This window comes from Acomys minous (genome assembly GCF_964271855.1).
Source record: "Acomys minous genome assembly, chromosome: 18".
Lineage (NCBI taxonomy): Eukaryota > Metazoa > Chordata > Mammalia > Rodentia > Muridae > Acomys > Acomys minous.
Window position 1 is genome coordinate 6,207,519 of NC_140501.1, and position 24,057 is coordinate 6,231,575.

The 24,057-nt window shown below is 44.8% G+C and overlaps 1 protein-coding gene across 2 annotated transcripts in view; it reads right to left on the reverse strand.

The window, feature by feature from the left end:
• Nucleotides 1-339: 339 nt before the first annotated feature.
• GPC6 (glypican 6) overlaps nucleotides 340-24,057 on the reverse strand; it is a 1,016,336-nt gene continuing 992,618 nt past the window's right edge. For both annotated transcript variants that reach the window (XM_084768281.1, XM_084768282.1), the window contains 2 exons: nucleotides 9,662-9,837; nucleotides 340-4,700 (listed from right to left, as the gene is read on the reverse strand). In XM_084768281.1, the coding sequence (XP_084624407.1) occupies nucleotides 4,498-4,700; nucleotides 9,662-9,837 (379 nt within the window). In that variant the 3' untranslated portion in view covers nucleotides 340-4,497. The remainder of the gene's footprint in view (nucleotides 4,701-9,661; nucleotides 9,838-24,057) is intronic.

Consider the following 24,057-nt stretch of genomic DNA (forward strand, 5'->3'; position numbering starts at 1 on the left):
ACTGAAGCATCTCCAGAATACTCCACTGGGAAGTGTTCATTCCTTTAACAGGAAATCTGACCTCGCTTGTACGGTATTGGCATTGGTTCTAAGGCACTACATGTGCTGTCCAAGTAGAAACAGAAGAAGAGGTGGGGGGAGGGGATTGAGTGCTTTTCTTACTCATTAAGAAACTGACTGCCCTACACCTGCAGCAGCTCATGATCCCCAGGGCTGCAGGTACTCTGTTGGCCACTGACGTTTAGTGCTGATGCTTCTAAAATGATATCAACAAAAACACTTAATAGCTATGAAACACAGGCTACAACAGTCATTAAGAAGACACAAAGAGGGTACAGGTAAATTTTTAAAAACTATTTTAATACAAGATTAATAGCAATTTTCTATCCAAATCAGAAATGAAAAAAAAAAAAAAACTTAACCCAAATAATAGTCATTTGACAGTCACATAAAATTTTAGGTTTGATTGGCGCACACATTTGTCCTGTATATGTGTTCTGTATATGCACACAGAGACTGTACTGTGGTGCCTTCGTTAGGTGTCACTTGTCAAATCCCTCATTACAAGGCAATGCCAAAGATTTCAGCATCCACTCCACTCTCAGTGAAGTCTCAAGCATTCCCATGCTAAGCTGAGTCTGGGCTGTAGCAAACCATGGCATAGCAAGTCTCCAGAATGCATACAAATCAAGACTCTGCTTGTATAAGTTGGCGTAAAGCTAAGCACTGGCTAATGTCTCCACCAAGGGGGCACACACTGCAGATTGATAGGTCACAAACTCCTTTGCTCTTCTGGTAGCAAGGCTACAATATTATTATTATTTTTTCATTTAAATATCTGTTAGTGACCGTAAGTCAAAGAAAACGAGCTCAAATATCTGTAAGCTTTTGGAGAAGTCAAATCCTGCATTTGCCAATACTTGAGACCTAAAGTGAAACTACCTGGTAATTGGCCTTGCAGTAAGAGGTGAGGAAAGACTCAAAGGCAGGATTTTACTAAGTTTTATTCCTCCTTGAAGGCTTAAGTTGGTGCTTAGCCTGTAGCCCGAATATGTATGCAATGGTAAGAGGAATTAAAGGAGGCTAACGCTACAGCAGCGAACGGAGAGGCAGTTTCAGGGCTCTGCGTCCAATGCTTTTTCCAATGAGTTTAATTCACAGAATGATCCTTTTAAAACTATTGCTGCTCTTCAATAAAGAGCATCTTTTTCAGTGTAGACGAAGTAGTTTCTCTCCCTTACGTCTGAAGCAGGTGATTCGTGTCCTCTTCCTCCGTGGGTAAATCACAGGAAGGGAGTCACACTTCCGGTTGCTACAGGCTGTGATGGCTGTAGTCAGAGTGCCAACTTGGCCTTCACTGCCAGGGCAGAAAGGCGCCTCATGGCTCTCGATCTAGGAGCATAGGGCTCTTGGTCGTAAATTTACAGTTCGTTCTTCTCTGCTGAAGACATTAGCCTCCGTTTAGCCTTTGTTGTAACATATACAAAGTATAATAAACATCAATTACAGACGTGTATTTCTGTTAGAAAAATACATATTAAAACTAAGGAACATGTAAATAGAGGCACTTCAATAAGCTAAGTGTTTGCAGTTGTGAGCATCTCCCACCAGCTTCTAGTGTCCGATTTTGGGGGTCCCGCTCCTCTCTACTCATAACACAAGTCATGATGTGACTACAGATTTTAGGGGACGTGATCACAAATGAGGGCAGGCTGTGAATGACAGCGGCACACCAACACATCTCCTGTCACTATGCTGAAATGAGAAAATTAATTTGGAAGGAGGTTTGCAAAGTTCTGAAAAGGGGTAACCAAATGAAAAGGCTTTGGGGACAGGAAAAAAAACCCCACCTTTACTATTAAATTAGTCTAAAAAAAATCATATGGTGGATGATGACGATGACCAGGAAATGCAAGTCAATAATATTTTGACCATTCCCAGGCAAGGTGACTAATGATGTGGCTTTGTCAGCTGACCCTAATTTCAGCTCTCTGCCGGGCTCACGTGCATCACTCTATCTCATCAATAGTAATACGTGTGTCGAGAATACAGGTGTTGAAACAAAGGAAGCAGGCATTTCTATACTATGCGTGTTATTGGTCTACACGGAACATGGATTCACATTCGTTAATGCAATGTGTTGTCATATAAAACATCTTGATTTGTAGAAGACAAGGCAGAAACACTTTAAAAAGGGAAGTTGGAGTTTAAAGGCAGGCATAAAAACAAGCTATTACTCAAATATCCTGGAGGATCAAAGTTGATTTAACTTGTATTGCACCACAATTATTGGAAAAAAGAATACTGATTTCTGAACATACTGTGAGCCGAGGAACACAAATGCTGTCTGGTCCTCCATAGAGATGTGCTATGTGTAACTGGGGATTGGATGCCAAAAGGGGCCACTGAGACAGATGATTTTCCAAAAAGATGCAGTTCTGAATTGGATTAAGTGTTTACATCACAGAAATTTAAATGAAAGATGCCACAAAGTCTCTCAAAAATCCTGCATTTTTTCATATTTTGTTAGGCATAACGTGGCAGCAGATGCTTGTGAATGCGTTCTGGTTTTCAAAAGTGCTCAAATATACTTAACACTAGTGCGTTCTACTCAGACATGATGGCTAAATCGATAACTAATTTTAATTTTGATGAGAACAGAGATAGAAAAATACCATTTATGTGTCAATACTGTCGATGGATGAGTCAGTTAAAATGGGATTGGCATGCTGTGGTGTCTTAAAACATTTCTTCTTCTTCCTACCCCAGAGGCATCAGAGAAGCCCCAAAAGCACATGGCCAGCCCCAGTTTGGTTTATTTTTCTTCTCTCTGCCAGGGGAAGAGTTGGGCTTGCCTTGGTAGACAGGTTAGGCTGTGGCTCTAAACTGGCTGCTGCAGTTTAGGCCGTTTACCATAGTGCCCAGTAGGAGTCCTAGGCCAAAGGTGTTGTACATGAGAGCAATGGTTTTTCATGAGTAACATTCTTTACACATACACATTCCATCACCAGTAACGTCTTGCACACCAGGGCTTGTCCCATGAGCTCAGGACAGTTTGGAGCACCAGAGACAAAGCAAACTTGTGTGAAAAGGGTGTGCCCTGGCACACTTGTAAGAGATGGACAGTTAGAGACGTAAAAAGTTCTCTTGCTTGGTTCTTGGTGCTCACAGATCATCGAGGAATCCCTCCTCTGAGCAGCACTAAACAAGAAGAGGTGGTTGACAAAACAGTTTTGTTACAAAGGAGTGTCAACCCTGAGCTTGGAATTAAGAAGTTAAAATCTGTGATTTATATATATTTATAGATATAAAAATAGATGATCATACTAAGACTAAAAAAGTGAAAGAAATTTCCATGTCAATACTATATATATAGTGTTTTTTTCTCTTTTTTTTTGTCTTGACTTTTTGTTGTTGTTGTGAATTGTTTTATAAGAGAATGCCCTTGTGAAGCTCAGACCAACTGACAAAAACCGAAGAGTCAATAACAAAACCTCACGTGTGGAGCTAATTGTCATGTCAGTAAGAACTCTTATTTTGGGGGAGAGTCCGGAACACAGGAGCTGAGACACCTAGTTCATGTCAGACTGGTGGCAAAAGTATAGACTGTTTCACTGAAGATGATTTTTCAGTCAAGACCTGGGAGAAAGGAGACTAGACGGGGCGTCCATGAAGAACTGAAGACAATCCGTGCCAATTGGATACAGTGGACAGACGTTAGGAGACTGAGCAAACGCTGCCGTCAGTGAGTGTGGGACCAGGCAGGTGAAAGAGAGGCGTTGAGTTGCTATAAGATTAACCGCTCATATAAAGACAGAATCCTAAATTTCCTATCAGTACCTCCAAATCAGTTTGGTTAGAGTGCAAGACAGTACCTCCAAGACAACAGTGTATTTCCGCTACATAAAAATTGTATACTTTCTCCTCAGGCATTTTGTAAACCTGGCTTGCCACAGGAAAGCGCATCCCAGGAGTTGGCTGTCACTGCCAAACCTGATAGCACGAATGTTCCCTTATTTTCTCTCCTTTATTTGTTTTCTTGTTGAAAATGCAGTTGTCTTGGGGTTTGGCCTGATTTAAAAAGGAAATGATTTTCTTTCTATCTTATTTAAAGTGGGTTGTAAAAACAAAAACAAAAACAAAACAAAAAGCCAAACCAAACCAAAACAGAAAACCCTCACAAAGTGAAGTTCCTTTAATTTTGCAGCATAAAAGCAAATGACGGGAAAAAAACAAAACCTCTTGGTACAAAAGATTTGAGTAAGAAATCTCTCTGGAATAAACGAGGTCCCCACACGCAGGTGTAGGGAAAAGAAACAGATCATCTGGCACCCGGTACTCTTTGGAAAAAACAAAAATGGAGGCAGACCGCAAGCCTGCTCTCTTGTCATAGAAAACGGCGAATTTTGTGGCGTGGTCCATTGTTCAAGAGTAAGAAAAGAAGAGAGTTGGCCGCTGAAGAGCCAAAATGCAGTTTCATTTGACCAAAGCCCGTGATTATCTGTAGAGTCTCTGCAGGGCCAAGGCCACGCAGACCAGAGACCAGGAGAGCAGGGAGTAGCTGAGCTGTACAGAGGAAGAGTCCTCTTCCCTCCGGTCCGGGTCTACTGCAGGGGCCTCGGTGGTGACAAACTCGAACTCTGTGGGACACACGTCATCCATGCACCCACTGCCGCTGCCCGAGCCGCTGGACTCATCACCTGGGGTGGGAAGATTGACAGGGAAAGTTACAACAATTAGCCGGGAGTAGAGACAACAGCACGGTGGTGATTGGCATGGCGTGGGAGGGACACTCCAGCAAAGGTCCTCTTGCCCTATTAAGTCTGTTCTTCACGGGCAGATTGGTGATGGGCTAGAAACGGGGTTGAAACACGATTTTCACTGGTACCCCCGTTCAGAGTAAACTTGTAATGGGTGGTCCCTCAACCTCACTGAGATTAGATACTTCTACTGGCCATTACATAATTGACTAAGAAATTGTGTTCTGGAGTTGGGGGACACGCCTCAGAGGCTAAGATCAGCATTGTTACAGCAGGGGACGGATTTAACACCAGCTAGCTTACAACCACCTCTAACTCTGTTCTTGGAGATCTGGCACCCTGCCTCCTCTACTCTCTCCCATGTCCAGTACACACAGTACCCTTAAACTAAGTAACTAACTAACTAATTCTGTCTCTGTCTCTCTCTTACACACACACACACACACACACACACACACACACACACACACACACACACACCACACACAATTAAATATATATGTCTTTAAAAAGCAGTTCTGTTCTCTGCTCCTTTATATTTCAGCACTGCTGTTTAAACAAATCTCATACTTTTTTTTTTTTTTTGATACAGATTTCTGTTTTTCCTGGTTTTGGAGTCCAGGCTGCCCTAAAACTCATGATGGCCCTCTTGTCTCTGTCTCCAGAGCGCTGGGGCTAGAAGTGTATGCCACTTTACCCTCCTTAAAAAGAGCATTTAAGGTAAAACATAAATGAAAAGCAAGCCCTGCAGGCAGGAAACCGCAGAAACAGCATCAGAAAGCTGCAGAAGGTGACGTCACTACTGTGTGTGCTTGGCCTCTTCCTCATCCCTCCCCACGCTCTTGTTCTGGCAGCAAAGATGGACTCTTTCAGCCAGCCACTCGCTCTAAGCTGAATGTGGATAAGCTACGTCCTGTTGCTTATTTCCCTGTGGCCCCAAATGTAAGAAACAGTTTCTGTACCTTTTCACATTTGGAATAATCAAATGAAGGATCCTATGACGTGACGATAAGATTTCTACCAGCGCAGTTTAGGCTGAGAGTTTGAATGCAACACAGACACAGCTGGTCAACCCCCAGTGGCTTACAGCTGCTTTCTTATTCCTAGGGCACAGCAGAATAGCTGTGGCAGAGACTGTATGGCCCTGAATCCTAACACATTGATTATCTGTCCCTTTACAGAAAAAAGTGTGTCATTCCCTGCTTGATTCAATGTCCACACCTTATGCAGTCTGAGGGAGCCATCTTTCCCTTCTGGACACCATGTGTTCTGGGTTTGCTTAATGATCATGTTTCATTGTTTGGTTCCTTCATGTTTGATGACATATTCAACCAAGCATGGTGTAAAAATAATTCCAGAAAGCTCCAAGAAGCAATATGAAATTTCCACATGCCAAGTGACACTCATGTCAATGGCTGATGTCTGCACTGGCCCTGCTAAAGTTTACTCATAAGGCATGGCTCTCAGGTCCTCTCTAGCACTACGTACCAGGAAGTTCACCATGACTGTTTCTATGCCAGGCATGTATGCACTTTCTTGACATTACTTCCTGAAAAATGCAACATAGCAATTGTTTGCATAAGGTTTATTGTATTAGGTGTTATCAGTTACCTACGGAATATTTTAAATGCCAGGAGAAATTTACATAGATGATATACAAATGCCAAATCATTTTATGTCAATGAGCTGAGCAACTCTGGCTTTGAGTTTTTGCAGAGGGTCTAAGAACCAGCCCCTCCCACCGGGGCAGATACCTGAAAGTTCTCCCCAGTCCTTGGGCTTGTACTATTTATGCGCTTACTTGATTGTTTACTGTCAATGCTCTGTTAGAAATATAAATATAAACGTTTTGGAAAGTAGAGTCTTTGCATAGACTATTCCTTTCCAAGTGGCCATTGATCTCTGACATGCAGCAGATTCTTAATAAATCCTTGTAAATCCCATCACTGCCAATGACGCCCGATGCGAAGAGTTGTCTCCTCCAGGAAGGTGACCTAACACTTAGCGGCCATTACTAATTTGGATGGATAAGAGTCAAGAGTTTCAATGAGCATCTTGCTCTTCACCTGTAGAAATAAAAGTAATAATGCCTATTTCCTAGAACTGTTATGGGGATAAAGAGGGCAGTGAAAGATTTGGGAAACGGTGATCTTTGCTTATTCTCATTTACTCAGTGAGTTCAGCTAACATTCCTAAACTCCTGCCCTGCTGTTGGGCTGGCTGCTCAGGAGACATGGGTGCCATTTTGAATTCAGATTGTAGAGTTCCCCTGAGTGAAAAAGAACATTCAACACTGTTTTTTCCCCCTAAATGGAACATCTAAATACCAGATAAGATCATTTGAATACATTATACTAGGTTCTTAACATTTCTATGCCTTATCTTTATTGGCCTTTACAAGGAGAAAAATGCCCATTAATTAAATTCAGAGATATCAGAATTGCAAAGGGAATTGTTCTGAACACAGGTATCATGAGCAAGAAGTAATATAACCTTTACAAAGATATTATTAAAGTGACTTAGAATATTAAAATTGTGGAAAGCAAATAGTGGCAAGAGGTTCTGGCAGTGGAAAAACAATGTCCCCAATCTTTTTGAAAGGGAATCACAAATGCATGAGTTATAGGGATAGAATGGGCAACTTAAAAAAAAATGGTTAAGAGCAATAAGGGCAGCAGTGGCTATGGAATGTGATAGCAGTTCCTAGGCTGGCCACTGTCTTAAAACCCTCACACTTGGTGCTTGGGTGAGAGCCCAGGGATGCTCGGCACTGTCCTTGCTTTTTGTTTTCTTGTGAAAATAAAATTGAGAAAACAAAACAAAACAACAACAGTGCCTCCTTGACATTCCTCGAGTTTTGCAGAGCAGCATCTCTTTAGACTAAAGAAGAAAGAAGTGCAGTAAAGCCAACACCAGATAATTCTCACATAGACAGCTTCAGTGGCTTCTGAGTAGTTACTCTCCAGGTAAGACACCACATTGTCACATGAAGAGAGGATGCAGAGACTGAGAAACACCAAAGGCTGGTGTAATGCTCCCTTCTGAAGAGGAAGGATGCCGTCTAGCTAGAGCGGAAAGAGATAGTGACATGACTCTAAGACATGTGACAGCAATGAAATCCATCAGGGTGGTAATTACCCTGTACTGAGGAAATTAATTCCTGAGCTTTTTAAAAAGGAAAAACTCAGCAAAGCCCTTCTGTAGGGGACAGCTCAGTAGGATGGCGGCAGGGCCGAGACGGCAACATCCTCCATCTGTAACTTGTGCCTTTCCATCTCATTAACCAAGTACACACGCATCTTCAGCTTCAGCGAGCAACTTAAGCATCATTGGCAGCTTTACAACTGGCGCTCAAGAATTCTTCCCCTGTGAATTCTCTTAGGTTCCACACTTAGGAGAAAACCAACACACCCAAGAAGAAATCTCATGAAACACTTGACTCTGTAGCTATGCATCTTGAAGCCACTTTGGCAACACCCAAATATACTTAGCTTTATTTCACTGTTCATCTACGAGAGGCCATGACATCACTTGAAATGCTTTTTGTGATTCCCCCACTGAAACGACCATGTGCAACACCACTTCAGCCCTTCCTGCTTCTCTAATGTTTCAGATAGAAATGTTTATGGTCTGTGTCAGTGTACAACAGAGGAGGGAAGGAAATAATGCACTGAACTAGCTGCAAGACACCGCGGTAGCTCTTTCATAGCTTACCTCAGAGGAGAAGCCAGTAGACCTCTAGCCAGACACTCTTGCCACTTGTTGTTTCTCACATTTTTAGTATTCTGAGGCATTTTATAATGCTTTTGTAATGGAGGAATTTGAGTCTCAAGAAGCATAAATTCCCCCCTCCTTACCATGAGGCCATATCCCCCCCCCCAAAACTCATTAATTTTAAAAAAGCTACAATTTCAAACAAATTGAAAATATGAAGCTTACACAGCCCAACCCAGCACCCATAGAGGGTCATTGTTTGTCCTTATGTTTTTGGGACTCACTGGGGCCTGTCAGTTTGAGTCTTCTGCCAAGAATCATGAGAGAACATCATGCCACACAAGGATAACTGGAGAAAAAAAATCCAAATTCAAATTCTGAAGTGCAGTTTCTATTGCCTGTATGTGACCTTTGAGCCATTGTTAATTCAAGGAATGCTTATAATATTGTTTCTGACAGACAAGATGGGGATTCAAGTCCAATTTGTCAAGGCATCAGTAGAAGATTCTTCAGGTAGCACTAGGGGGAACAGAGCTTTGGACAGATATAAATGTTACTGTAGAAAAGACAAGGTAAATACTCTATCACACACGGACCCAGTGGCGGTTGAAGTTAAATCTTCGCTTTCGTATGATGTGGCTAATGAATCCCCTATGAGCAGAGTCAGGCAAGTGCTTGCTGTGCAAGTAGTAGAGTCTGAGTTTGATCTCAGCCTTTCCAGAAGGAGCCAAGCACGGTGCTGTGTGCCTGAAATCCTAGCACTGGGGAGGTATAGACAGGAGGACCCCTGCGGCTCCCAGGCCGGTCAGCTTTGCTAAGTTCCTGAGCTCCAGGTTTCAGTGAAAGATCCTGTGTCAGAAAATAAGGTTGATAACACCAGAGAAGGAATGTCATTTATGGCTGACCTCTGGCCTACACATGTACACAGCAGATATGAACTAACACACACACACACACACACACACACACACACACACACACACACACACACCCTCTCTCTCTCTCACACACACACATAGTCACATAGCCATTTATTAAGAGCACTTATGATTTTAGTTAGCATGTAAGTTTTGCAGTGCAGACTAGAAAACCTTCATGGCTGGGGAAGAGTGTGATGTAATCAAAGACCCCTATTGCTCTTGCAGTCTAGTCTCGCTTGAGTATTTGACCTGTGGGGGCATCCTTACTTGTGTCTTGGAAGTTGACATCATTGCCGTTGTAAGCGTTCTTCAGTTTGTTGGTCATCACTCGGAGAGCCATGATCTGCTGTCTGATGAAGGTGTCGGGCCGAGTGATGTCCACCTCCACCTCAGGATTGTTGATTTGGTTGGTCAGCCCGTCGTTCATGATTTCAGGCAGGTATCTGCAAGGCAGGGGTGAGACATGGGTCAGGGTGCTGCTGCAGTGACCTGTTAGCTCAGACAGAAAGCCAAATCAACCGGTTGGAAACTGTAGTGAATGAATGCCAGGGAAAATGAACCAAACTGTAAGAATAAATGTTCTGGAAGGCCTTCAGACTTGTGTTCTAGGGGCAGCAAGCTCCTACGGAGGTTCATCTAGAGGTAAGGGCTACATTGTGGACTCGGGTAAATCATTCTCCAGATAACTAAACTGCCCTTCCCCTGTGCCACCAGACAGGTTGTGGAGCTCTAGTCAAGACCCTGATAGCTTCCTACTACAAAGATTCTTCTGGATATTAAAATAAAATCTTCGCGCCTGATCTCGTCTAACTCGGAAACTAAGCATGGTTGGGCCTGGTTAGTACTTGGATGGGAGACCACCTGGGAATACTGGGTGCTATAGGCTTAAAACAAACAAACAAACAAACAAATAAATAAATTTAAAAAATTTAAAAAAATCTTTAAGATGTTTTAGGAGAAGCCAGTAATGGGTTATGCCTTTGACATGTCTAGAAGGGTTTTTTTTTAATATTATATTTTGGCAGTGCTGGGGGCTGAACCAGGCTCTTGTTCATGCTAGGCAGGTGCTTTACCAAGGAGCTACATCTGTATCATAGTCTTTTTAATTTTATAATATCATCTTGGGTCTAATTTTATAGGTGTGACAACATCCAGTAAAAGGGGCTAATAGGTAATAATATTTAATGCTTATTTAATATTCCTTTTTCCAGTTTTTCAACATCCTATATAATGTCCCCAGATGGTTTTATACAAAGGAACTAGAGAGCCCATAGGCATGCTCAGAGGCACTGTGATCCCTCACGCTCATGACCTATGAACTCTAAAGTCCTCCCACTCTTGACGTCACTTCTCTCACATGCTCCTTTCTTGCCCCTGCATTTCTCTTTGGAGGATAGATGGTGACAGTGGCTCAGACAAACTTCTTTCCTCACTCCTTTCTTCTCTAGTATAGGCTGCGCGTGCTGCCTGGTTAGCCCTTCCTAAAAGACTTTAGAGGACAGTGGTTGGTGTCCAAAGGCCACTCTCTGACTGTCAGGAACTATGCTGTAAAATCCCAGCCCACGTATGGGAGAAGTGTGCCTTTTTTTTTTCTTCCACTGTATGGCATAGAAATCCAAAGCCTGGTGATGACGAGCAGGTGTAAAGTCCATTGAACGGCAAAACTGAGTTCTATGAGATGCTCAAGCCAATTAACTGGACCAAGGAAGCGGGTGGGGACATTGTAATTTATAGTCGTGTATCACACACAGTTGATTACCTGGGGTCTGCAACTGGCATCTGAAGTGTGTGTGTGTGTGTGTGTGTGTGTGTGTGTGTGTGTGTGTGTGTGTGTGTGCGCGTGGTCTTGGGGATGGAACTTCATCTATTGCCCGGAGGATCTAACTGATTTAGAGAACACCTGAGTGCTGTCTACTATGGATCTGACTGCTAACTTGATGGGAGGAAGAAAGTCCCGCACTCATTGCTAGAGAGGAGTGTTGACTGCTATGAGAGCCGATGAAGGAGCCAGGCACCTTTCCCTCAGCACAGAGCTCTGCAGGATTTCTTTGTTTGTTTATTTTTGTTATTGGTTTTTTTTTCTGGTCCCTAATGGTTTAAGTCTAAAACACATTTAAGTAGGACCCTCATTTTCTCCTACAACAGTTCCAGCTTTCGAGAATCTACCCACCCTTTTATGGGGCTGCCGGGTTTGCCTGGGCCTTCTGGGCACTGCACAAACCACCTCTCCAGGTTCCGGGACTGAGTTGGCACCGGCACCCAGGCTCAGCTCTGAGGTCACCAGGCCATGCAAGCTGAGTCAACCTAGCTTCCCTTTTCTTTCTTTTCTTTTGTGTCGTGCTGGGTCTTGCTCCATAGCCCAGGCTGGACTTGAACTTGAGATTGTCTTTCCTGTGCCTCCCGATTGCTGAGATCACAGGTGCACAGCACCACACCTGGGTGTGGGCTTGGCGTGTGCTGTCACAGGTACAAACTGTGTGTTTTGACACACTAGGCTGGTGGTCCTGAGTAATTCTCTGACTTCTTTTCTGCTGCTCTTTACTGCTGTGGACAGAAAGCTGAGCAAACTTCCCCTACCTCGCTGTTCCCACGTGGACACCTGTGTTCCACTCTCAGGCTTGGAAGTCTTTCCCCTTCTAAAAACTACTTCCAAATGCCAGAAGCCAAAGACTACTGCGTCTGCAGGAGGAACCACACAGAAGGTGTGGTATTCAGGCCAAGTGCAGGAATTAAGTGTTATGCACACATATTTGTATAGGAGTCAGTTTATTTATTCAAATCAGAGGTCTCCAGAAAAAGTTGTGTGTTTCCACCCATATTTTTTTGGAACGAAATAAAAGCACAACTCAGAGTGAATGACAAATTCTTTTCCGTGGACCTTTAAGTTATCTCTATCCTAAAAATAATCCTGAGAGGAGGAAAATAACCTCATGAAATCCAGGTAGCCACATATCTTTATTTTTGCAGTATAGCATAAACTTCTGCCATTTATTAATATATCTGGAGTACAAGCAAACTCATGTTTGCCTCTGAGATTGCCCTCTCAGTGTAATTTCTAGCACACAGCATTAAACTGGCTTCTACTGGTGGGGTATTATGACTGCCAGATTACTGGAGTTCAGTAATGATGCCGGTCCACCAGAATGTGTGGTAAGCACAAGCCATCAGCTGCTGACGCGGTTTGAGGGCTGCAAGGCAGTGGCCGCTCTGTATTCTGGTCATTATTCCCGCAGCTGTGCCCAGGCCGAGTCCGAGGGGGCTCCGTCTCTCTTGCACGCCGGTGTGCACAGCTTAGCTAGCCAAGTCTCATTTATCAGCAGTTTGCTGCAATAGCCTACATGGGAATGCTGCCCTTGGGAGTCTGAACATCCAGCAACAATAAGAGACTGCCAAGCAAGCCCAGCATCAAACTGTGCTTGGTGATGCTCAGCCACTTGCAATCAAAACAAGGAGCGATGCGCTTGTGCCACCCGGAATGTTTTCTCCTCTCAGTGTTTTCCAAGGGCAACTTCAGAGACTTAAATATAAAACAGTTGGAAAGTAAAACAGTTCTTTTAGTCGCTGCAGACACAGATATGTGTAGAAGGCCACTGTGTGGTTGGAAGGGGATGGATGTGAAAGGCGATGGAAGAGGATGATGGGGTGAAATCTCAAATTCTGTAAGAACAGACCAGTCACTGAACGCAGAAGGCTCTTCTTTCGCTCAGCTTTAGCATGGGTCATGTGAGTGACAGCAACTCACATAGTTGGGAACATAGACCAAGGGTGTTGGCATTGATGGCCCAGGTTGTCAGGCCGGATGCACACACACTGCGAACAGGGAGAACGTAGGTTTGAGGACAAACTGGAATGCCTGACAGGGGTATCATCCCTGCCAATAATTCACGCTGTGGTGTGGCAAGCGGGTGGCACTCAAGGACAGCCAACTGTAGGCTCGCTTTTTTCCCCCCTTTCTTTTTGGCTTCTGTTGGTGAGGAGCTAAACTTTGATAGTTCTGTAGAATAATTTTTTTCTTCACATCTAATTTCATGTTGTTATTGTGTGGTGTCTTGATGTCAACCCTGAGTGCCACGAGAAGTGAGAAAGCTCAGAGGGAGGAAAACATTCTTCTTAGTGGGGGTTGGGGGCCCCGCACATCATGTGCCAGGAAAGTCACTCACACAGTGGATAGCTCTGTAACCTAAGAAACGTTAACGTACTTCTCCTTCTAGAAGCTTCTCAGTGGCTAACCACTGTGCCTACCAGCCACTTCTCATGGTTGAGTCGGGGTTTTCAGAGAGAAGACCTGCTTGCTGTGTAAATGTGCTTGCTGGGAGAAGAAGCGTGCCAACCTATTAGCATGCAGCATTGCCTACGCAAGGAAAGGGACCCAGGCCTTCGGAGTTTGGGACTTAGTAGTTAGTGAAAGTCCAAGCAGAGAGGCACTGGGAGAGGAGAGCTGAGAGGGGCTATGGATGGGGTCTGCTCTGAATCCAAGTGGGAGCTGTGTCAGGCACTATGACAAAACACCTGGAAAAGCCAACTACAAGGAGGAAAGTTTGATCTTGGCTCAGTGTTTGAGAGACTTTTCTACATGTTTGTCTACATCTGTTGCTTTGGGTCTGAGGTGAGGAGGCAGAAAACCATGGGGGTGGGGTGGGGTGGGGTGGGGCGGGGCATGGCAGAGGGAGGATGCTCACCTCATGACAGCCAGGATGGGGACAGGGCATGTCCGTTAGGGATATACCTCTAGTGTCCCCCTATCCTACAGTAAAGCTCTATCCTATCCTAGCTCCACAATCTTTTACCAATAGCCTCAGATTGCAAAGCCATCAGCTGATTGGCCCACTGACTAGGGCGGAGGCCTCATGATCTGTCAGTTCTGCGATGCTTCGCTGGGAAGCATTGTGTGGGGACAAACTGTTAACACGTAAGACTTTGGGATGGGGTGAAGGTTCACACCGAAACAATGAAGCTAAGTCAGCACTGGGGTGCCTGGGTCCTGGCCTGGCTTTCTTTTCAAGTGCCTCATACTCCTGACTGATGCTACCCTGAGGCACAGGCAGAAAAGTGAGATAAAAGCAGTTTTTTACTCACTTGTTACCAGAAATGAGCTCAGCTCGATGCACATCTCCATAGAAATTTGCAGTGATGAGCTACACACTCATTCATTTCCAGCCTGTTCAAAAGTCTCCCTAATGTGCAGAGACACGCTATGTATGCAGACCCAGAATTTCTTATTTGCAGCTCCAAATTTTGAAAATCTCCATTTTTTCTCCCTCCTGCAATCCATTTGTTAGCAAACCATCATCAAATCTGAAATATGTCCAATTACAGTCCTCATTTTTCCCACTTAGTGCCACGCTAATGCATTTTTCTACAGAAATCCTAATGCATTTGATTGTGGGTTGTAGGTCCAGACCCCACGGGGAACATTACATAATACACAGTACATTCACTGTAGTAATTTTCTAAAAAAAAAAAAAATACTGAATTCTAAAAAGGCATATGGTTTCAAGGGCTTCAAAACAGAGATTATAAACCTGTTCTGTCCGTGACCTCCTTTTGAAGCGTATTTAAGTACATATTTAAATTTTACACACATAAGGATGGCTGTTATTTACAATAACAAACAAACAAACAAAAAAGCAAGTGTTGTGATGATGTAGAGACACTGGAACCTGTGGGACAATAAAGTGGTTCCGCCTCTGTAACGGGCAGTTCCTCAAAGTACACATGTGGCTACTCCATCACCCAGCAGTCGCACCTGAGGCAGACACACAAGAACATTGAAAGCAAAGACTCACGCAGATATTTATGCCTCTGCTTATGGTTCAACATCATTCGTAATGGAGGAAGTGCTACAGTCATGCGAGTAAGTCTTCCCTGATGGGTGACTGGATACAAGGGAAATAGGGCTCTTACATACAACGGAGGTACTCTGCCAGTCAGAAGCGCCAGCCCCCGGCACAACAATGCTAAACCTCAAGGACTGTAGGCTAAGAGAAATAAGCCAGACAGGAGCGTTACATGATGATTGCAGGGTGTTGCTAAGTAAGGCAAGACATGGTGTTCGATGGGCACACAGGTTCATTACAAGAAAGTGACATTGTTTGGAGGGATGGTGGTGACAGTGACACAAGGTGATATTTCTTACTGCCACTGGCCTCACTCTGTAAAATCATTAACTGTGCATTTTACACCTGTGACATTCTCTTCCTACTTAAAAAAAATTAAACCTGTTTTAAGTATAACTTTCAAGAGTTCTTGACACAGATTGCTTTCCCCCTCATTTTCATTTTTTTTTTCTTGCTGGAAAGTGGTTTTGCCCAAAGCAGACCCATCTTTGCTCTAAGTGGGTGCACAAATTCTTGAAGGCTGAACTACAGTTGTCTGTGGTGGTGTGTGTTCCATGGGACATGATGCTAAGATATGTTCAGGTAGATGTCCATTGTTGCTGACCAAGGACACCCTGAGACTCGTGGGACCCAGCAGTGTGCCTGTGGGGAAGGCCTTTAGCTATTTTACAGCCTACTCTATTCTTATGCAAATTAAGTGGGTAACGCAGCCCCCAAGTTCCACACTTGTTCTTAGGGGACCGGCATTAACCACTTACAGCCTGAATCCAAGATTGGCGACAGTCTTGAGAGCTGGAGGCGGGACATTGCTTGAAACTCTTGGAGAGCATCTACTCGTCCTTAGCCTCAGGGAGCAGGAGCTGCGTCCTTTGTCTTGGCTGTTTAACGCACTGACAACAGCCACCACACTATCCTTTCCTGGTGGAAGTGGAGTCAGCAGAGTACAATTTCCAAGATGCTAAGCTGTGAACAAGCAACCATGTCCTTCGCTCCTGTTTGTAACCACCTCTATCAATCACTACACAGTCTACCTATCACCACAGCCGTATCTCCTATTGGCCCACCAGGGGAAACCCCTCCCACTCCTCCCTCCCCCTACATTCCCTCCCACAATGCAGCAGCTGAACTCAACAGTGCCGCATTTGATGGCTGCCAGTTTACATCTCAGGTAGACTTCTCACCTTCCCAATATGCTTGTCTGCCTGGGTATAGATGGAATATTTTACAGTTCTTTCAGGTACATCTAGATGCTTTGGGGGCATCTTTTGCTATCACACTAAAGCAATATCATCCTGTCAGGCCTGCCAGTTGGCTGTCTTCACAGATCTCCCGTCACCACACATCTGCTGAGACGTGCCCGGCCACAGCTCACTGTTTTCTTTGGGTAGTTAATTTACACAGCGGCTGCCAAGCACAACTGATCTATTTTCTAGATTGTTCTACTTCTCCTACTTCTTACACGTTACTGTGCCTCCTACCCATTGGTCTTGGGGAGGATTTCCTGGGGGACACAATGCTTCTAGGAGGACCAGATGTGTTGCAATACCATGGTGGCTCCCTATAAGAACAATCGCTAATGGGTCAAATTAACCTATGTTGCTCGGCCAGGTCCTCAGGCACCTCTTCCCAGAAGATGTGTGTGTGTGTGTGTGTGTGTGTGTGTGTGTGTGTGTGTGTGTGTCTGTCTGTCTGTCTGCCTTTCTCTCTCTGTCTCTCTCTCTCTCTCTCTCTCTGTGTTTATCTGTCTGCCTCTCTCTCTCTCTCTCTCTCTCTCTCTCTCTCTCTCTCTTTCTCTCTCTGTGTTTGCATGTGTGTAGCTCTTGATGTCTTGATGTTCTGGAACCAGCTCTCTAGACCAGGTTGGCCTCAAACTCACAGAAATCCACCAGCCTTTAACTCCTGAGTGCACCACCACCGCCATGCACCCAGAAGGTGTTTTAAGGAAAGGACACATCGACAGCAAAGCACTAACTTATAGGGAGTAAAAATAAACCTTGCTAGCTCTCCAGTTCTCCAGTCAGGGCCATGACTCTGACTAGGCCTAGATACTGGACACCCTATCAGACATTCTCCACGCTGCTAGGACATGGCTTTTGACTGTATCAGTTACTGGCAGCCTGTCCTGCTCCTCTTCCTTGCATAGCCATGGGTTAGAAAGAGGGTCCTGAGATGGAGAAAGCAACCCCAGAAGCGGCTGTTTATTACAACTGTGTCCCGAGAAGGTTAACTCTTGTCCAAGAGCGGAGAGTTAAGAGCCACTGTGAACACTAGTGAGCTTTGCTTCTCCTTCTGCTGTTTGTTGCTGGGCAACACTCTTCCCCATGCATCCCAACCACAGACAAGGTTTATTTCCCTCTAAGCCTGTGCTTTCCTGCCTCCCCCATCATCACTCTTTCCTAGCTCCTGCAGAGACAGCTCATTCGCTCACAGGTTGCCCAGAACGCCCTTCTCAGGCGTGACTGATGGCTGCACATGTCCTCCTAGGGTCTCCAGGTTCACCCGGGGACCTTTCGAAGGCCTAGATTTGCTACCTGCTCCAAGAGTCTTTAATTTCTCTCTCTTTGGCCTTCTAGATTATTATTGATTTTCCCCGGTAACTTACTAGCTTCCTTTCTGTTCCTATTTGTCTGAGTTGAGTCAAAACATTCCTCTATCTTCTCCCATTTCCCCCTGAGAAGTTGCTCAGGTCAGTGAAAAATGAGAGGCAGAGAAGTTCCACCTGCAGACTCACTTCCTGCTGGTCAGTGGAGGCGAGCCCCCAGCTGCCTCTCTCAGGCAACAGACGCTGACACAGATGGTGAGGAACTTTCTGCTTTCGCTCTTTGGATAACTGAGCCTCTGAGCACGAACTAGCAGCTCAGTGTGGTGTGGTTTTAGCCTGGTTCTCAGTGTGGTGGCAATTTGGAGGCTGAGACTCATGGAAGTGCCAAGGGTGGATGATGCCATGACACTGAGGCCGAAGCCGTACGATGGCAATAAGTGCTTTTAGAAGAGTTGCCCAGAACTCTCTTGCCAAAATTGAAGGATACGAGAGGAAGGAAGCCACCCACAGCTGTTGAACAAGAGAAACAACCATATGGCACCCTGACTTAGGGTATCCCAATGTCTAGAACTGTATCAAGGGAGATTCTGTTGTTTTAGCTTCTGTCTCTTGTCATTTCGTTACAATGCAGAGGGATGATGGGAAAATTCCCCGACCCAAGTGTTGAACAAGGATTGGGGGTCTAAGGTGTTCCTCCTTCATCACCAAGACCCGGCCAGTGTCTGCTAACACCCTTCAGCATGAAGGCTGGGTCATGCTGGCAGTTTACGGCTTCTTCTGGATGGACCTGAGAGCCCTCAGCGCTTCTCTAGTTCTGTTTCTGTGGCTGTGATAAAAAGTACTCGGACAGAAAGAAGCAGCCGGGAGTAAGGGTTGACTCAGCTTACAGACCCAGGTTACCATCATCCAGGGCAGTCAAGCCAGGGCTCGGTAGCAAGTCACATTACATCCCATTGAGAGCAGCGGTAAAGAAATGTGTGGGTCCTTGCTTGTTTCCTTGCAAGTTCTCCTCTTGTATTGTTCCAGAATGCTTGCCTACGGAATTATATTGCCCACAGTGGCTTGGGTCTTCCTCCATCAATTACAACTAATACAACCCCCCACGGACAAGCCTAGAAGCCAGCCTGGATTTCGATACGGCACTTCTTCCCGTATGACTCTAGGCTGTCTCAAATGAACAACTAACCAGCACAGGCAGCCTTCGTTAGCTCAGGTGCCCTAACAAAAACATCATAACTGTGGGACTTACAGATGAGAAACCAAATGAGAAATAGTAGTTTCTCACAGCCTTGGGGCATCCAAGGCAAAGGTGTTGGCGGACACTCTCTGGTGATGTCACTTCCTGGTGTGCACATGTCTAAATTAGTGCTCTAGCCTCACTTGAGGCAAGGGAAAGAAGACAGTGAGATGTCACCATGGACTCTCTCTCTCTCTCTCTCTCTCTCTCTCTCTCTCTCTCCTTCTCTCTCTCCCTCCCTCAGTTCCTTCACCCCTCCAGCCTCCTGTTATAAAGGCACTAATCACATTCAGGAGGACTCTCCTTCACAACAAGTTACCTTCCAAAGTCCCCGCCTCTAAATACCAACATATTGAAAATACTGTGAGGGAGGGGGGCCAATCTTAACATATAAGTTTACAACACAACCACTCAAAATCCGCTTGTATGCAAGATCTCCAAAAGTTAAGCCAACACACTCCCAAAGGTCAAGTAACGTTAATTTAGGGTTTATGAGCAATTTTTGTAGATAAACCTCACTGGTCTTCTCAGTGTTCCAGGAGGTCAGTAGAAGCAGAGGTGTTCTTGTGGTCACCTAGTGTTTTTGTCAGAAGGAAGGTTTAGTGCTAGCAGGGCTGTGGGTAACCTGTAACCTGTCAAAGGGCAGAGTCTCCTCTTACTCCACCTAGTCTCCTCCTGCAGGGGAGACCAACCACGCAACATATTTGTGAGGCAGGAACTATTGAGGACTTGCTTACCCTGTCTTGGCAGAGTTTGGCCATCAACTCTGCCTCCATCCAAGCTTGCACTTTTTTAGGCAAAATTCTGTCTGTGGTAGAAATGAGGACATTTTCCCCAGTGGCTTGTTTGCCACATTTGTGTTATAGATGCTTATTTTCATTGGGCGTTGGTTATAAGTTATTATTGGTCTTATATATAGAGAAAACTAGGTTGGATTTAGCGATGTCTCTCTTTTCCTTTATTTTACTTTCATAGGTATGGAGATAGGGGTTGAAAAGAAAGAAAGGACGATATAGAAATATATAGGGATAATATAACAAAAAGTAGATTATTGAATCTACTCCTCAACTTAACTCCTTAATTGTTACTCACAAATAAGGTTATTTTAAATTCATTAGTATAGAATTTTTTATATTGATGCAAAAATAAGTTTAATTTTGATACATTGGTATAGAATTCAAAGTTAAGATTATTTTTCACATACATTATATATATTTCTACTCTAATATGAGGTATTGTACCCATCCAAGTTAATTATAATACAAGATTTACTTCTAATACGTTGAACGTGGTATTACAGGCTATTTAGGATAATTAAGTAATACAAGCTAAATCCATACTTTGAAAGTGGGAGAACAGTTTTGTATTACATATGGATTCTTAATTATTATTATATGTCTACTCAACATATAAAAATTTACAAACTTATAGGGACTCATGTGGCATTTGGATACATGTATACTTGTGTAGTGCTCAACCAGGTTAACTGTTTAATTTCATATACAATTATTTCTTTGTGGTAAAAATATTCAAAATACTTTCTTACAACTTTTGTTGGGAGAAATATACAGTGTTTTATGGGTGTGTGTCATCGTCTTCCAGCATGGCCTACCAGGGCTGATGTCTGTTCCTCACTTGTGCCCACACAGTGCCCACTGATTGACCTCTGTCACCAAATGCACTATCCAAGTTTCAAAATCTTTCTGTAGAATTCATTTAAGTAAAAAAAAAACAAAAACAAAAACAAAAACAAAAGCAAAACAAACCCAAAACCCTTTTTTCCCATGTGATTCTAGATCCATTGATATTTGAAGAAGAATACAAGTTTAGTCAAATTTAATGCAGCAAGTCTGGATTTGTTTTCCATTTATAGCGTCAGCAGATGCAAGGCTGTAATGCTAACACCCCACAGCAGGAGAATTTTAAGGAGAAAATGAAAAGAACCACGGAATTGCAATTTTTCAATGGGCGCATAATTGAGTCATAAATATTGGACAACCCTGTCTTTTTAAATAATACACGGATTGTGTAACAGAAGGTATAGTGAGTGGGGCTGCATATGGGCACACTCCCAGACACCAGCACATTGCACTAAGCTTGCACAGTTTTTCTATCCTGCGTGAGACCTTTCAGGAGCTTGTACTGGTCTCAGGATGGAACTCAGGCCTGGCTCCTGAGTGCCGGCGGAGGTGCTTCTAGAGACATCTTGTAAAATAAGGACGTTGCTGCTCCCAGCTACACTGTCTTCTCTCAAGCAACCGCCAGTTTTCATGTGTTGGCCTTACTGCCACCTTATATCGTCTCCCAGCCCAAACTGTGGCTAATGCCCTCATATATGGAGTCACGTAACCAAATGTGGGGGTATCAAAAGCTCTGCCAACAGCAAAGGGTTTCTGAATGCACAGTAACCAAATTAATGTGATATCGAATGTGTATCAATCTGGGATGATTCTGGCAGTGGTTGCTGGAGGTGGATCGCACAACATCACTGCATCCCTGGTTCTGAACATGTAGCATGGACACTTGGCACTGCATGCAGTTCCCCCAGGACTCATGATGACAACGCACGCAACATGACTCCTAGTCAAAACTGCGAGTGCAGTGAGTCTCAGCGTTTTTCCTGCACATACAAAATTTTCACTCTTATGGAAACACAGCAGGCAGGAGTTGCACTCCTACAGACCTCGGGAAGGCAAATTACCCCAAACAGAAAAATAATAAAAAAAATTTTAAAATTCTTAAAAAGACCTTTAAATATGTTCCTATTGCATTCCTCAGAATATAAGCATCAGAACCATTTATCTTTAGATGGTATTATGTTAGAATTTTGATATTTAAAATCTGCTGTTTGAGCTGCTGACTTGAATTGCACACACACACACACACACACACACACACACACACACACACACACACACACACAAATCAATACATGAAATTTGGCTTGGATTTAAAACAGAAATTTCCAAAATTTCTAAAATGGCCCTAAACATATTTCTGTCATTTTATGCTACATATCTACGTGAAACAGCATTAAATTTCATTTGCTTTCTTAACTTGAATAGGGGAGTACTCAGGGAGTTTTTGTTTGTTTGTCTAAGAGGCAAAGGAATACTAGGCTAGTGAGGGAGAGCCCAGCATTTCTTTCTTGTTAACTAGGTGCCAGGAACTGGGTACCACTTCCTCATCTTGGTACTGTCACCTTCAGCAGGGCCATCCTTCAGGGTCACCTGCAGCAGAGCTGCCAGTCAGGGTCACCTTCAGCAGGGCTGTCTTTCAGGGTCACTTGCAGGAGGGCTGTCCTTCAGGGTCACCTGCTGCAGAGCTGCCAGTCAGGGTCACCTGCTCAGCTTGGCAGCACATTTCTGCAGGGTATCTGGGGGCTGGTGCACTAGAGGTAGTAATTCAGAGCAGAATATTTTTGCCCCAAAGTCTCCTTCTCCACAGAACACAGAAGCCTTCTGTGAGTGATACATCGCTCACATCATCAATCTCCATCTCAGTCTTAGATTGAACAGTGACATTTCAGGCAACTTGAGTTGGCTGTGGATCTTTCTGCTGCTGTCTTGGACTCACCTGCTAGGCTCTTCCTCGTAAGATTAGCAACACCATCCCTAACAGATGCTAAAAATGCAACGTAGCAATGTGAGGACCTAGGCAACCTCCATGCTCTCTGCTTACCTTTGGCAGAGTCTTCTGAACTTGGTTCTCACACACTTTTTTTTTTTTTTTTGTCTCATTTGTAACATGGCTGGTTCCTTTCTTTAAAACTGCCCAATAAGACCCTTCCAAACAGGAGCCTCTCCAAACTTCTCCACCTGCTGGCCAGTCCCCAAAGAGTTCTCGAATCCAATTTACCAGCTGCCGTGCCCACCTGCAGCCCTACTGATGGAAGCCTGGCAGGCACCGCTCCTCATGTGCTGCCCGGCCTGCCAACTCCCAGCCCGCTTCCCCATCCAACTTCTCCACCCTAGGCCAGCGTGGGCCCCATCTGAGCTGAACCAACAGATTTAGAAATTTCTTATCAAAGGGCCACAGCATTGGCCAGCAGAGCTGGAAGAGAAAAACAGAGCCCCTAGGAGGGTTCTGTGGGACTCTGGAGACATGGCAGCTTCTGAGTCCTTCTGCACTTGTTTCTTAGCCGTTTTCTTTTCCCTTTCCACTGAACAGTATGTTGTTTTCCTCTCCAAAGGTGAAAATATTACAGTTGAATTTTCATTCCTTGTTTAACTTGTGATTTTTTTTTTTTAAACAAGAAAAGGCAAAAGAGCCCTGCAGATTTAACTATGGATAAAAATAGCTATGTTGTCTTAAAGTCATTAAGTGAACAGAACTGGCTCTTTGTGATCTCAGGCTGTCCAGGAGCTGGCATCTGTCACCACCCCCTGTCCCCGTCCAGAGGTGAGGCAGTCAGAACACAGATTCTATGCTTGATGGAACCTTGAGAGCAAGTGCTCCCACAGGCCCGCCCACCAAGCCTGTCACTCTCAACAGCTGTCACCAAGTGACTCTGTGTCCCTCCACCCACCATTGCTTTTTGCATAAGAGTCCTGTAGGGCTGAGTGTGCTGTGCCTCCCCCCCCTCACCCCCGTCCTGTAGGGCCGAGTATGCTGTGCCCCCCCCCCCCCCGTCCTGTAGGGCCGAGTGTGCTGTGCCCCTGTTCTGTAGGGTCTGAGTGTGCTGTGCCTCCCCCCCACCCCCGTCCTGTAGGGCCTGAGTGTGCTGCGCCCTGTTCTGTAGGGCCTGAGTGTGCTGCGCCCCCATTCTGTAGGGCTCAGTGTGCTGTGCCTCCCCCCCACCCCCGTCCTGCAGGGCCTGAGTGTGCTGTGCCCCCCCCCCCCCCCCCCCGTCCTGTAGGGCCGAGTGTGCTGTGCCCCTGTTCTGTAGGGCCGAGTGTGCTGTGACCCTGTCCTGTTGGGCCTGAGTTGCTGCGCCCCCATTCTGTAGGGCCGAGTGTGCTGTGCCCCTGTCCTGTAGGGCTGGGTGTGCTGCGCCCCTGTTCTGTAGGACTGGGTGTGCTGCGCCCCTGTTCTGTAGGACTGGGTG